The 16,822-nt window shown below is 33.0% G+C and overlaps 1 protein-coding gene across 6 annotated transcripts in view; it reads left to right on the plus strand.

Annotated features, from left to right (window-relative positions):
• The first annotated feature begins 258 nt into the window (after window positions 1–258).
• LOC116847881 (venom allergen 5-like) overlaps window positions 259–16,822 on the plus strand; it is a 23,100-nt gene continuing 6,536 nt past the window's right edge. The window contains exons 1-6 of one of the 6 annotated variants that reach the window (XM_032823366.1): window positions 328–589; window positions 906–1,024; window positions 1,093–1,310; window positions 2,923–5,714; window positions 12,186–12,307; window positions 16,419–16,506. In XM_032823366.1, the coding sequence (XP_032679257.1) occupies window positions 5,516–5,714; window positions 12,186–12,307; window positions 16,419–16,506 (409 nt within the window). In that variant the 5' untranslated portion in view covers window positions 328–589; window positions 906–1,024; window positions 1,093–1,310; window positions 2,923–5,515. The other 5 variants (XM_032823368.1, XM_032823370.1, XM_032823372.1 and 2 more) reach the window with 5 other exon arrangements.

Genomic DNA, 16,822 nt, shown 5'->3' on the forward strand with positions numbered 1-16,822 from the left:
TCGTATCGTACCATTTTGTTCGATGCAAACGCCACTTGTTGATTAACAACGCGCTCGCCCGAACGAGCAAGAGAGACGTTCCATTTCTTCTCCTTAAGGGATCCGCGCCGTTGTCTGCAAGAGAAGAGAAAACGTCTCTTCGCTGTTCCCCGACTCTCTCGAGTGCCTCGTTTCGCCATGAGTATCGAGACGTTGGCTGCAAAATGCACGAGTGGGGCGTTTAATATTAACGTGTGTCGCACGCGGTCCCTAATTGGGCACGAGTGTACCGCGGTAAAATGTTTATTACACTCCTCGACGTGGCCGTCTCGCGTTGGTAAGAGCTCCTCTAATCCCACTTTGTAGCATCAACTACGCACAGTAAGTTTGCATGTCGCTGCGAGCGTTCGTGTTAAAATTAAAATCCAAAACGGTAACCGACTCAGCTCGTAATCGCGTCGAGTGCGTTTGACTAAAACGCGAACTTTTTCAAACTGCAAATATAATTCAGCAACGACGAAAACGTTGCGTAGAGAGAGAGAGAGAGAGAGAGAGAGAGAGAGAGAGAGAGAGACAGAGACACAGAGAGAGAGAGAGGATGAATCAAAAGGTAAAACCTGAAGAACAGTAATTGCTCGTTAACAGATATTTAGAAAGTACAGTACTTCACCTTCTCTTCTCTTGAAATATAACTAACCGCGAAGCAATTCCGTGCTCACAAACGAACACAATACGTTAAAGTATAACAGGCCGTGCAGGGGAAAATAAACGTCGAACTTTTAATTCGCATAACGTTGATTACATTAAAGTCGATCTACAACGTACAGACGTAATCACTGAGGGAAAGAAAATAAAAAAGAGATTTTTAAGTGAATAGGACATAAAAATATAAATAAATTTTATATTTATGTATTTTTTATTTATAGTAATAAAAGGAGCTAAGTCTCAGGATTAAATGTAAATTTGTCGCACGAACTGTAATCAAATCGAATCAAATTAATACCTCTGAGAAATTTTAACTATAAAATTTAGTTGATAGTAAAAGGTTAGCGCGAAACACTGAAATTCGGTTCTATATATACAAATATAGATGTCCTTTCAATTCCCAAACAGTTGATCTAGTTGCGCAGCACGAATAGTTCCACCTCTGATGCGAGATAAATCAGATAAATAAAGATAAGTAAGACGATAAGTGCGATCAATAATGTGTGTTGGGTCAGTCCTATGATTGTCTCGTTGAACTGGAGTTTTACACGAGCAGAAGGTTGAAAAAGGACACGAAAATGCAGCTGAAAGGATTGAGACAGCTCGTTCGTTATATGCAGAGTAAAGTAATAACTATTACTTGGATATCTTCGAAATATGAAAGTAGAAGATAAATATATCCAACAAAAGTTACATTGTATGGAAACGACTATCTTATGACTTTTTCTCTACACTAAAAGAGAAAAAATATTTAGAAAATAATAAATATTTATTTGGCGGGTACTAATAACATACCAGGTATGTAAATATAAAACCGGAATTTTTGTATAGAAAATACACGTTTATTGTATGAAAATGATAAAAAATATTTTATTCGAAGTATTGCCCATCGCTAGCTATACATTTTTCCCACCTGTCTGACAATTTGTGGATGCCACGCCAAAAAAACTGTTGCTCTTTTGAGGCAAACCAGTCATCGAGCCATTTTCGTACATTTTCGTAAGAAGTGAAGCGCTGCTTAGCAAGTGCGTGTCCCATCGATGCAAATAAATAGTAATCGGACGGAGCCAAGTCTGGTGAGTAAGCCGCATGCGAAAGTATTTCCCAACTAAACGCCTCAATCGTTTCCTTGACCAGTTTTGCTGTGTGTGATGGTGCATTATCATGAAGCAAAATCACTTTGTGTTGCCTTTTTTTATATTCTGGTCGTTTTTCACGCAAAGCTTGATTCAAATCGATCATTTGTTGTCGGTAGCGTTCAATATTAACGGTTTGGCCACGTTTTAGCAGCTCATAATAGATTACACCTTTCTGATCCCACCAAACACAGAGCATTGTCTTCGGTCCATAACGATTTGGCCTTGCAGTCGATGTCGATGGTTCGCCTGGAGTTATCCATGATCTTTTACGCTTAGGATTCTCAAAATATATCCACTTTTCATCGCCAGTCACAATTCGATGGAGAAATGACTTTCTTTTGTACCTGGCGAGCAGCATTTCGCAAGTGGTTTTTCGGTTTTCCTGCTGTCTTTCATTCAGTTCATGTGGAACCCATTTTCCCATCTTCTGGATCTTTCCCATGGCTTTCAAACGTATGGAGACGGCTTCTCGTGTCACATTTAATTGATCCGCGAGTTGTTGTTGCATTTGAGTGTCATCCTCATCCAACAATGTTTGCAATTCGCTGTCTTCAAACTTTTTCGGTGGTCTTCCACGTTCTTCGTTTCTCACGTCAAAATCGCCACTTTTGAATTTTTTAAACCACTCAAAGCACTGTGATTTACCAAGAGCATGCTCATCGTAAGCTTCGACAAGCATTCGATGCGATTCTGCAGCAGTTTTCTTCAAATGGTAACAGAAAATCAATGCTGTCCGCAAATCGTAGTTTCCAGGCACAAAATTCGACATATTCAACGCTATTACAAACTATGCTGATGTATGAAACTTGTATTGTTGTGAGTTGAAAATCTTTGTCAGAGATATCAACAAGGAAATGGCGCCAATGACGCGGTTTGACGGTAACTACATTGACAGCTAGGGCCATCTATGGGCAAATTCCGGTTTCATATTTACAGACCTGGTATTTATTTAAATTCAAGTTCTTTTATTTGAATAGAACATTTAAACAATTACTTTCATGATTAGCTAAGGTTTTCTTAATATTTTAAGAAAGTGTATATTTTCTCGTTTGAAAAATATTAGATACTAGTGTGAAAATAAATTTTTTCGTTTATACAGGAAAATATATTGGTTGAGGCCAAAAGCAAACTACAATTTTAATTAGATCAACAATGCTTTTTCTCTCAATATACAAAAAGCAAGGATTTACGGTACACGACGTCTCGAGGCGAGATTAATTCTCAAGGAAGCATGATCTATCACGGTACAACGTGTATGGAGAATATCATACGTCGACGCCAATGCACATAAACCACAAAGGCGAAATGTGATGAAGCATCAATCATGAATGCCGTTAGCCGTACGAGCGATAAAAATGCAATACAGATTTTGCACTCGATAAATCCCTCGAATATCGTTTGTCATTATGGAACCTCGTCTATTATTGTAACCGATAGAAATTGACGATCCCTAAGAATGTGTATGTGTGTTCCCCATATCAATACTCAAAGTTAAGATACGACATTTAGGCACGACATTTTTCCAAACAACCATATTATATTCTTATAAGTAAGATTTCTCTGCAAAATCATGCATTACAAATTCGTTACATGCTGTATAAAATCCAACTTTCTGTGTTTCTAGTAATGAAATTACTGGCTTCCATGCGATTCGCGTGCAATAACGCTGTCTGCGTTTGCAAATTGCATCAATAATAGAAATAATAGGACCTGCAGTGCTGTACTTATAACTGAACCACCAGTTATGAGTATAGCATTTTAATGAAGAATACATTGACTTGCACTTTAGATATTCCTCCATACTTATACAGAATATCCGCTAACTCACGGAGGAGCCGTGATGTAAACTAGGTCAAACAAAACAAAAAATTTCTTTACTATTTTACAAACAACCAAGTAAAATTTTGTTATTAATTCAAGAAGATTTGTGAATGATTACACGCTATACGCTAAATAAGCTGTGATAGCGACGTTCGCCGCTGTATAATTGTATATTACACTCAGAGAAATTATCTGATAAAAAAATTTTAAAAATTACACTGAAAGAAATTATCCGATAAAAAATTAACAAACAAATATTTCCAATCAATTTTTATATCCCATTAGGATATTCAATTAAATTTTATCTAATACTTCCGATAATGACATTTTGTCAAATAAACCGATCAAAAAATTACCGATATTTCTCATCGGATACAAAAATTCATCGGTACTTTGATGGAAAATATTTGTTTGTTAATTTTTTATCAGATAATTTCTCTCAGTGTAAGTCAAACTGAACAACAAAGTCATTTTCCAAATAACTACGTAGACGTTTAGTTATTAATGAAAGTAGATTGATGCATTATCACGCACAACTGTATACTAATCTTCTTTAATTAATAACTAAACGTGGTCATTTGGAAAATGTATGTACTAGTGGACTTTTTTGTTCAATTGATCTAATATACAAATATACAGCGGCATCACAGCTCATCTACCATATGGCGCGTGATTATTCACGAATCTTCCTTGATTAATGACTTAGAATTTTACGTTGTTGCTCGCAAAATGGTAGAGAAAATTTTGTTCAGTTTGATCTATCTATACACCACCACTTCTCTGTGAGTTATCAGACATTCTGTATAATAACTATGCTAAGTTACAACACAAATTACAGTGTCTTTCCAGGAGAATTTCTGAATTTGCTTTGTTTCCAAACACATATAAAGGTGAAAAGCTTATAAAACGAGTAAAAGATCGTACTTCTCACGTTATTCCGTTATCGATTGTGGGTTTCGTATCACAGATATTTCCTTACTTTTTCTTCCATTTGCTTTCTTCCTATATTTTTATCTTTCAAATATATTCCAATAATTCTTCGGCCAAATATCTCCAACGCGACAACGCCGTTGTAAATGGCGGAGGTAAGACAAGGCGCACAACAGAAAGAGAGAGTGAATGAGAGCGAAGAGCAGGGGAGGGCGAGGGGTGCGACGGAGAACGAACGAGGAAACGGTTGCCCATAAAAGATGAGAATGTGGTATCGATTTTTCGCTCGATAAATCGCCAGAATATCGTTCGCTTTGAACGAATGCCGCGCTACCGAACTCCGCACGGCGCACGAGATAAAAATCCAGCGGGTTAAACGCCGGCAACGACAGTAATCGCGCGCCGAAAGACACTTTATCGATTTACACAGCCGTGTGCGCGCAGCTTCGTCCGTCCGAAAGGAGAAGAAACTAAAACAGCACGACGACCATTTTCGAAAAATAGCTCGTAACGCGCTCGTCTCGGCCGGATCCAAAGATCGCGCGTTCCTATTTCTTCCTTCGCTTCTTCACCTTTACAAGCTTCGATTTTTGTAACGTCACGAAGCCAGGTGTAGCCTTCGCGTGCGTAGAGGCGAGCGGACGAGCGAGAGAAACCGTCTGCGTTTTTAACTATGATCGCGTTCAGCGGAGAAAACTGCTTTGCAACTGCCGTCAATTTCGTGAATCTGGTTATAGCACACGCTCTTAGATTCCGCCAAGAATATTATTATTATTATAATTAAGGGCGTATGCGCCAATCAGATTCGCAAGTTGTTTTTCAACAGTTGCAAGGCAGCTCTCTCTGCTGAACACAGTCTATGTTTCCTCGTGAGCGCGCGTCATTTTATTGTCGTGACAGATTCTTACGTTCGATCGGTGCGAAGAGAGCTTATCGCGAAGATGTCCTCGCCGCGCGCTGGTGACTTCCGCGACCCGAACAAAAGCATTCTCAGAGCGGAGAAGTGGCGAACCCGAGGAGATCTCAAGTGGTCACTCGGATCGAACGCGTTTGGACGTTTCGCGCTGCCGTTTTGCCTGCTGAGTCTCGTGGTCCCGAGGATAAACGCACGTCCGGCTTGTCCCGGCATGGAAATATCAGGTGAATGACTATAACGACGTCATGCGAATGCGCGTCCTTTCTTTTTGAAGAAAAGCCATCCTTTTAGGGATGGCCAAGAGTTGGGCGTTTTTTGCGTAAATTATAATAGCTTACGTTCACGTGTAAAAGACGTAAACTGTGTCTGTAACGTCATCTATGTAGACAATGAATGTTAGATGTAGACAGTAAGGGGCCTTTCACCTTTATACGTTCGAAAGCATAGCTCTATTCAGAAATTCTTCCTGGAAAAGCGCCGCAATGTATCATAACTTGACATACCTATTACATGAGTACAAAAAGAAATATTACATTTAAAGTGCAATCATTGTATTCTTTACTGAAATGCTGATGATTTAGTTATAAGTATAGCACTACAATCAGTAAAACCTCGGTGAAAGAATCAGTTGGAAGTAACGACTGTCCCTATTGATGTAATTTGCAAAGGCAGATAGCGTCATTGCGCGCGAATCGCATGCAAAAGTCAATAATTTCATCGCCGGAAACATAGATCTTGGAAAATTGGATACAGCATGTAACGAATTTTGCAGTGTACAGATTTTGCAGAGAAATCTTACTTCCACTGGTCAAAATCAATGAAATATAAGATGAATATAAATGAAAATCTATGAACATCGTCTCAAGAACATATGGCTTACTCAAATATTAATTGATAAAAATTTTAATTGTTATTTAACCTTTAGAATCTTGATGTAAGTTTATGGACGTTGTTTCCAACAAATGAGAGTCTAAAGAATTTTTCGGTGACACTCTTACTTCTTCAGAATCAAATCTGCCATCTGTCACATAATAGAATGAAAATTTCATGCAATTTTTTAACATTTCATTCATAATTAATATCTGAAACAGATACGGTAAGCGTTTCATAATCTACTTTTTTTATACATGTTGATATAATTTGCAATATTCGATATAATTTGTATTGTCTACAAAAACAACCGTAAATATATCATATACAAAATATATAAACAATCTGCGTAAACGAGTAAGCAAACTCAAATTAACGCGTTTGTTATCACGGTTCGTTTAACCTTTTCCCACAAGTCATATTGTATTTGTTTTCATATGATTATGTAAAACAGATTTAGTCGGTTTACTTAAATATAGAAAGAAAAATTATCACATATGTGATTTTGATAGCGAATGTAAAATATTAAATGGAATATTGAAAGTTTTGAAAAAAATGAGTTGAAAGATAATGCATCACACATATGCCGATAAATGTAAGGGGAACCAAGACTGCAATATAATAGACCAAATTTTAGGTTCTTTTAATTTTACAATAAAATTAGTAAATTTATTGAAAAGTACAGTCTATGTCAACTACATTTGATCATCAAAACAATCCTTAAAAATAAGTGAAAACTGACAACTGATGTAGAGAATTAATATTTTCCCAAGTCTTGCTTTATATATCAAGTAGCGCCGGGCTCAAGATAAAAGCACGGCACGAATTAATTTAATTAATTTAATTAATGGTAAATTTAATTAATTTAATTAATGGTTATGGGACAGTTGAATTATGAAAAATATATTTTACAAAAAAGTAAAGTCATAAATGAAACTAACTTATATTAAAGTAACTTTAATTTAAACGTTACCTTTAAATAACTTTTAATTTGACATTAAAAATATAATTATATATATATATATATATATATATATATATATATATATATATATATTTGTTACACTATCACATTATAAATATAACAGATTACAAACATAACTATAAAATTAAAAAAAACATCAAAAAGTTTGTTACAAATATGTTACGTCTTGTGTTGTATATTTTTACACTCACAATAATCAAAAGGGCTTTATTGAAGTAAACTACATCGCTTGGTTGAAGAGCGGCGAACTGACTAAAACTAAACTATACTAGCGACGGAGACACACACACATAGGCGCACTCACCGTAGCGCCACCCCGCGCGACTCTTATGCTCATTGATCGATAAATCAATTACCACACTTAACATTCTAAATCCGGTGGATAACATATTATCAGAAAATGTCGATAACAAAAATAGCATGTCCTACAAAATATAAACTTCATTTTGTTGCAACTGAAAGAAATATCTTCCATTTTGAAAAGGGAAAAATACACCTCTAATTACATTAAAGAACTAGTAATAACTTCTTAATTTAGTTTAAGGCTAAATCTGATTGATTTACCTACAAGGTAAATCACGAAGTATTATACGTCTATTTTTCAAAGATATATATTGTTACGTCCCGTAGGGCCTCACGTACCTTTACATGGCGTAAAGACCGATTACTTATCCGACCGGGTTACAAAAGCTAAGTACACTGAGAGAAGAATTTAGTAAATATTATCAAAATTTAGTTACTATTACTAAATGATAGACGTAAATATAGCGGGCCAAAGCTATAGCAATACTTATTAATTAATTTAGTTCTGTAAAATAAATTATTTATTTGACAGAAGTAAAATTTATTTGCTTCCAGAATATATTTGGTAAATAAAACTTATTGAATAGTTGAGCAAAATAAGCGATTTTGTAATAGTTACAAAATTTTTGATAGGTTCAACCAACTATCTGTAATAATAGATATTGAAACGATGTAATAGCTGCAAATGAATGAATTTTTCGTTGTGCTGCAACAAAACATACTTATACTGGTAACAAAATAGAACTCGTACCTACTGAATTTTTTATTATATGGGATATAACGATTTCATAACAATTATCAAATATCTGTTCATAACTGTAATATATTTCATATTAAATATTTAACATTAAGTAACTATTACTAAATTATTTAATTGATGTTACTGTGAATGCAATTACGTCATACTCCCGATCTATTAAATATTTGGTAATTATTATCATATTTAGTATTAGTTACTAAGGATTCAATGAATTTCTGTAACTAAATGCAGTTTGTTATAGTTACCAGTCTTTTTTCTCAGTGTACACAAAAGGAACACGTAGATCTCGAGCCTTACGAAAGAATCATGAATTATATTACGTACAATTACACATGTCCACATATCGCCTGATCGAACATTTTCCGAATTTCTATTTTTTCCCACCAATCCGAGCCTCATCTTTGTTACTAAGCAAGACATCTCCAACGAATCCGGTAACCGCCATCCCCGAAATTTCCCATTTTCCGAAACTATAAAATGTCCGATCCGTATCCCACACAGCAGAGGTGTCCAAAATATATCATAGAATATCCTAAAAATATATTTGGGATATGTGATATCTTCAAGATATCCTTATGATATATTTGGGACATTCTTGCTGTGTGGGATGACTTCGATGTTCATTATCATTACGACGTCTATAGCTACCGCTACGAGTATCACTTCTGTAATTATTATCATTACGACTTCGAGTCAGTATCGCTACGAGTGTCACTATTACGCCTATTATTCTCACTCTCATCCACATCACATTCGTGGGCATTTCAATCTCCGTCGCACTCACGAAGCAACCAACATCCGACAAGAGGGAGACTAAGACCTCAGGAGATTTAGAAAGATTAAATTTTTTCTTCATACACTCCAACAGTAAGTCATTGTTTTATTATCCATCCTTCACTGTTAAATCTGTAGTGTCAAATTATATTCAATTTAAGTTATTTTTAATCATTCCTATAAGTCGCCACTGCTCTTACTAAATATGTCATTAATTTAATTAATGTAATGGAGTTAAATAATTTAATTTAAAAAATGTATTAAATTTGACTAAAATTTGGTTTATTTTTTATTATGTGCACGTTAATGTAAGTTTTAGTAAAAAATGACTTAATATTATTTTAAATGGGTTGATTAGATGTGGTTGTCTTTTTAAACACATGTTTTGTGTTAAAATAGTAAATTTTGACACACATGATAGTTAAAAATAACTAAATATTATTTAACTCAAGAAATTGGTTTAAATCTGACCCTCCAATATTTAACAATGTTCCGCGTCTCAATTTCACTTAAGTCCAGGCAGCCATATTTTTACGCTGTATCAAAAACTCAACCGCGATAATTCCGGTGGACATTAATTATCGATCAGAATTTCTAAAATCGGTTTGTCTCTTCCCCAGTTGTAATGGGACGTCGGTCTTGCCAGCAACGGAGTGATTTGCGCGAGGCTTTAGAAACTCTGGAGCTACTATCTTCCATCTCAGACTCTCTTTCGCGCAAAGTATTTCAACGGATAACCCATAGATTACTAACACAATATTTAGAAGATTTACCCCCCTTCCTTCTCCATCTACAGCCATTTCCGCTAGATCTGCATCCTCGTCCACCATCTCCATCTTTTCCTCCATCTTTTCCTATAAGTTATTCTCCATCCCCTTCACCTTCCAATAATCCTGAACATTAACGCTCATCCTCACCCCATACACTCACACACATACTCACTCACACACACACACACACACACACACACACACAACACATACACACACACACACACCAGCAAATTGTAATTATATATATATTTTTATATAATTACAATTTTTGTAATTATTTATATATTTTTTTTATGAAGAAATATTTTATATAATTACAATTTTATATAATTATATAATTTTATATAATTATATAATTTTATATAATTTTATATAATTACAATTTTTGTAATTATTTATATATTTTTTTTATAAAGAAATATTAATTTCTTTTGTTTACCCGACCTCTCCTATTACACAGGCCCACAATTTAAAAAAAGTTGTCTGTGCTGGGAGTCTGACTAGGTATACTATACGTATTTTGGGATGCTGAATCCAAATCCGGTGTCAGATTTGCTCTATCACCCTTGAGTTTCCCGGAAAATCGAGGAAATCGTGAAAAAGAGCAGATATCCAGGTTTTTACGGAAACATGTATTCAAAAAAAATTCTAGACTGACGAATAACCCAATTTGTATGTAACTGTCTATCAAAATTTACATTCTTTACAAAAACCATGCCAAAATATTTGAAATATTTCGTATGGGATTGACATGTCATTTTGATAATATTATTGTAGAATAAAGTTCTCTCGTCGTTTCTTATTCTTAGTCTTTCAGATTATAATAAGGAAATATATTAAATGCATAAAAACATCCTAAAATGTGAACATTTAAAATGTTATTATATATGAAAGTATTTTATATGATATATATGGAAGGAGAATCATATATAAGTTAAATCATATTCATATATAAACGAGAATCATATATAAGTCAATAAGAGTCAACACAAGAAAAAAAATATTAGTTGCGAATATTTAATTAATTATTAAAGTTTATATCAAACGTTAAATATGAAGTAGTCATGGAATATCATGTAAATATGATGTTTACCAATTAATGTTTTTTGCTGTTAAATAATATTATTACATGAAGACCAACGCTCTGCTCTTATTAAGTTTTTCCTTTTTTTATTAATATAATAATTAAATATTTGCAGCTTTTAGTGATTTATTCGATTTTTTCTTGTATAACAAAAAAAATTTTTTAATTCTATATACAAACAATGAAAAAAAAGTTACAACACTTCTATCTCGAGAAATGCATACCATGGAATAACTGTTTTTAATAATTACTAATAATTAATAATTATTAATAAAATTATATATGTGTAATAAATCTTTTTAATAATAATAACAAATGCTTTTAATAATAATAACAAATTATTAATAAAAACGAAATTTCCTTTTTGGATATAAGATGCGAAGTTTATCGAGATAAAAATGTTTACAACTTTTCTTTCACTAACTATATGTTAACAAAATAAAATAGTTAATATTTGTTCTCCCAACAGCAATTTTTAATATAAGTTATTAAAATCGAAAAAACAGGAACAAGTTTTCTAACTCATTTTAATAACAAGCGTTTTTTTCCTTTGCATATTGGCAACACTGCCGGCTGAGTTAATTATCAATTAATTTAATTAAAACTGAATAAATATTATTCTTATTTTCTACACATTGCAAAACAACTTCGTTAGTGTAACTGAATTTCCTATTACTTGGAGACCAGATGGAAAACTAAGAACAAAAAGCTTCCTGTAAAGTATTTCTATTCAGCCAACTCAGTGGCGTAGCCAGAAGGCGGGCTGAGGGGGCTGCAACCTCCCTGAAATTAATTTTCTAGATTACGCTTAAGTGTAAGCAAAATTTTTTCGAATGACTTTTTTTTTGCTCGTCAAAAATAAAAAGTACAACCCCCTCCGAAACATTTTTCTGGCTACGCCACTGAACCAACTGGTCTCTTAATTATCTCAACCGTATTTTGATGTAGCTGAATGTTCAAGCGAATGTTTTCACGGTAAACAGAGATATTATTTCTCGTTAGCGAGTTTTTCATTCAATTCTTATTCAGTTAATCAAACTGAAACTCTTGTTCCGTTTCGCGTTTTTACGATATTGCACTCTCGCGCACGTAAGTGGCATATTTTATCCTCGATCTGGACGTTTTCCAATTATTATCGTGTTGCAGAAGACAACGACATAACGTGTGACATCGTACGTGACATTCTCGACACCCACAACAGGATACGTCAGTCTATCGCCGAAGGATCAATTAATGCTCAACCACCTGCCGCCAATATGCGCGAGCTGGTGCGTCGCGATAAAATATAAACTGCCATGTCCACGTCAACTGACACGATGTCCTTGATGTTTCCTATGTTTCGATCGCAAGCGATCTTCACGAGTATAATGAGACTCACGTGATCATCCATATTGCCCGAAAATTAGAAACTCGCTTAAAAGCGATGGTTTGGATGATCGACGAGTTTTTTAAATTTGTATAAGAAGAAAATTATAGCGCAAAAAAAACTCTTTTCTTTGAGCTTCCAAATAGTTTCTTTCGTACATTTAAAATATCTACTACATAATAAGAAAAGAAATTTATTAATTGTATGTTACTAATACATACTAATTTCTTAATTCTTTCATCGAAATTTTGGTCTTCTTGTTTTTTTTATTAGAAAATTATTCCCTTTTAAATTAACTTAAAATTTAACTTAATAAGACGACCACAGAGATGATTTAACATATTATTGGTATTTATCGTTTAATTTATTTAACTTAATTTTCATCAAAAGTTGAATTACTTATATTATGTAATTAAATTAATATTTCAGCAGTTACAGAAATATCTACGTTACATGTACAACTACATTTCATTTTCATTAACTTTTTACTATTAATTGAATTTTATTGACCATTTCAAACTCCTGTGTATATACTGAGAAAAATCAATTAGATTGACAAAATTGGCGGTTATCTGCCTTCAAAGAGATATTGTATCTATTGAATAAATTACACGTTAATGCAAAAATAAGTTGCGTTAATACAAGAGTTATTAGCTATAGTTATTGAATCAATTAACTCATATACAGGGTGAGTCATTTTAATCTTAACAGTGGAATATCTTGAAAACGAAACAAGTGACAAAACATTGTTTAGACAAAAATCATATGGTTTAGAGGGGGGACGTAAAACGGTGGCATTGCTTTGACATTTAGTAGTCGTTTGAAAGTCACGTGACCGTCATCTTCAATTTCTTAAATAGAAATCCTCATTTTTTATTGCATTTTTAGATTGAGCTAATCCAAATGAACATCTCTCGTATCTTGATGATTTTTTGTAAAATCAATAGCATCCCAAACGTGAGAGGCAAGGGGATTCATGGAAATCAAGCACCCTAAACGTGAGAGGCAAAGGGACTCACGGAAATCAAGAACCCCGAAGGAATCAGATTATCGCCACGTCCACGTCGTTGATCCTGCATAGCTCTAAAAGCGGTTTACACAGTCAGGAATCGATTGTACCATTTTTCGTTCTTCTGACACAAATATCTCGGAAACTATTGATTTTACAAAAAATCATTAAGATACGAGAGATGTTCATTTGAATTAGCTCAATTTAAAAATGCAATAAAAAATGGGGATTTCCATTTAAGAAATTGAAGATGACCGTCACATGACCTTCAAACGACTACTAAATGTCAAAGCAATGCCACCGTTTTACGTCCCCCTCTAAACCATATGATTTTTGTCACTTGTTTCGTTTTCAAGATATTCCACTGTTAAGATTAAAATGACTCACCCTGTATAACTCATCACATTAATTATATTATTTGTTCAATAGACTAAACGTTCTCTTGAACGAATTTTGTTTATTCAAGCAAAATCTTATTAACTCAATCAGTTTTTTCTCAGTGTACGTAAAGTTACTGATGTGATTACATTTTTATTCGATCTGTCTCGATTACGGTTTGCGCAAGAAAATTTGCGTCACTCTGAGATTTAGAACGGTATTTAAGATTGGATCTCGTATTTAAGACTATCTTAAGTTTATCCTCAAATGCTAAACGTATCGTTTTATTGGCTATAGAGCACTTTAAAATAAACTTAAGATGATCTTAAGAAAATTTTCTAAAAAATGCAATTATGAATATCTATTTCAGTTCTTTTCATCCAATTTTTTCTTCAGTGTAAGAATGTTTATTCTAGAGAAAATTTCCTTCAAATATTTTATGAAAACAAACAGTTATTCCATTAACTCCAGATATACCGCTGTGGCATTAATTAAATTGAAGAATTGGTTTATTGTATTTTTCAAAAAAATTGGGATAAATTTTCTCTTTACCTTAGGAAGACTCTTAGAGAAAATAAAAGTCATGAGAAATATTAAGTTGACTCAAAAATTTTTTTATTTAAAATTGTTTTCATGTATATTATTCAAATATTGATATGAAATATTTACAGGGTATCTGACGATAATATATACTTCCGTTATGTGTACATGTAGATTGGATCAAGCTAAATCATAGAACCATTTCATGAACAATCACGTAAAATTCTTACAAGGAAACCCATACAAGTGTCCGCCTCCGATTTTCAGGCACTTGTAATATTTTAGATCAAAATAATAATATGTTTTTTTTTATTATATGTGCCCTTTCGCAAGTTTAGGGGATGAAATACCTTTGAAGAAAATCGGTTCTTTTCATTCGAATATAATGAAAACTATAAGAGATAGAAAAAAATATTTTTAATAAAAGTTGAATAGTTTGAAGAGTACTTTACAGAAATTATTTGAAAAAATATATATTTTTGTTAATATTTCCCCGGCCACGTCTTCTTATTTTTCAAATTTTTAAATTTGCCAATGACGAAATTAAAGCTTATTTCAATACGAATTCAACCATATATGATAAAGTTATTTTCCGATATACCATTTTCGAAAAAAAATTACAAACTCATATATACATGCTACTCGTCCGTGCGCTCGGAACCTAAAACCTGTAAGCATGTAAACCCATGCACTCAAAGCCCATAATTCAAAAACCTATAAATCTAAAATCCATAAGTCCAAAAATTTATGGATTTTGGGGTTATAGGTTTGTAGAATTTAAGATTATAAAGAGTAACAGAATATTCTAGGTTCATGAGTTTTCGATTGATCGGCTTTGAGTTTTGTATTTATTGAATTTGCGTTTATACGTCCTGGATTTTATGTTTTCCACGTATGAATTCCACGTATGAGTTTTGGTCTACGTATTTTGGATTTATGGATATTTGGCTTACAGATTTCCGACTTGGGTTTTGAGTGTGTAAGTTTACGTGCTTATAGGCTTTAGATTTATGTATTTTAGGTTTATATATTACAGACTTATCAGATAGTTTTCACATATATTGCCACTTCGAGTTTTGATAAACAATTGTCTAAATAATTGTATAAATTAACAAACGGGCCGATATAAAATATCACATATATATGCTGAGTTTCCAGAAAAATGGCGTGTTACACTTGGGTAGTGTTACTTGTTATATGTTGATAGAATAATACATGAAAGAGAGAGAGAAAGAGAAAGAGAGAGAAAGAGAGGAAAGGAGAGGGGGAAAAAGAGAGAGAGATCTTAGAAATTATTCTACTTAGAAAAAAAAACGTTATCATCATAAGACTCTTTTCTTCTAACAGTAAAGTAACTACAACATATTACAAGAAAATCGGAGGTGAATACTTATGTGGGTTTCCTTGTTAATTATTAATTAAAGAAAGTTGTCATTTAATCGCACACAATGCATAGTAAATGGGTCTTGTAAATATTTTTTTAATAGAAAAATGTCGACAAATGAAATCTTTATTCTATGGGAAAACACTTTTGAATCAACCTATAATATCAATCCTTATAAATAATTATAGATCTGTCAAGAAAACAAACTAAAATTGATTTTTATGAAGTTAATAGCAGTATACCCGGGAAAAAGTTTATATATTAATTTTGTCCATATATATAGTTATATATGATCATATATAATTATATATGTCGACATTGAAAAGAATACTATTGTGAAGATACAATTGAAATAAATGCTTATGTTTATGGAAGTCCATGATGTCGACGTTTAATCGAATCAAATTATATTTTCCTTTTTTCATTTGACAACTTTTGTTTTATATGGATATATATAATTAGATATGATCATATATAAGGTCACATATATGGACAAAATTTATATGTAATCATATATAATTATATATATTTATATATAATTATATATAATTTTTTTTCCCGGGATATTCCATGGGTTAACAAAAACATTACTCGATATTATTGAGAGATCAATATTCGAAGTTTTCCCGTGCTTTACTCAAATATCATCCCATATCGCAATCCATCTACATGTTGACACTTGCATATGATTCGTCTTCGTAGTATTGGGATTCCGAGCTTGCATCCGGCGCTCAAGACTGGGCGAATCAATGCATCTTCGACCACAACGATGCGAAAAAGAGGGAAGTCGGTACGTGCAACATATATTATTCGAAACGTAAACAGTAACAGTGACGACATACACTAATTATCAAGAAAACAAAGTACGTAATCCCAGATAGAAAAACATTTATAAAATTGTATAACATAATCTAAATGAAATTTGTAAAGTTACAGTTATATCTGTATTTGAAAAAATACATATAAAAATGTCGATTTTTTATGAGATATTGATAAATGTTTACGCAATTAATTTCTAAATAGTACTTCAACAAAACAGTGAATCATCTTAGCGAAATATTTGTAAAATTAAATTTCAAAAGCTTGAAAGAATAAAATTAATTCAT

Source organism: Odontomachus brunneus, unplaced genomic scaffold (assembly GCF_010583005.1).
Source record: "Odontomachus brunneus isolate Ranch 3 - 2012 unplaced genomic scaffold, Obru_v1 Obru_scaffold_084, whole genome shotgun sequence".
Lineage (NCBI taxonomy): Eukaryota > Metazoa > Arthropoda > Insecta > Hymenoptera > Formicidae > Odontomachus > Odontomachus brunneus.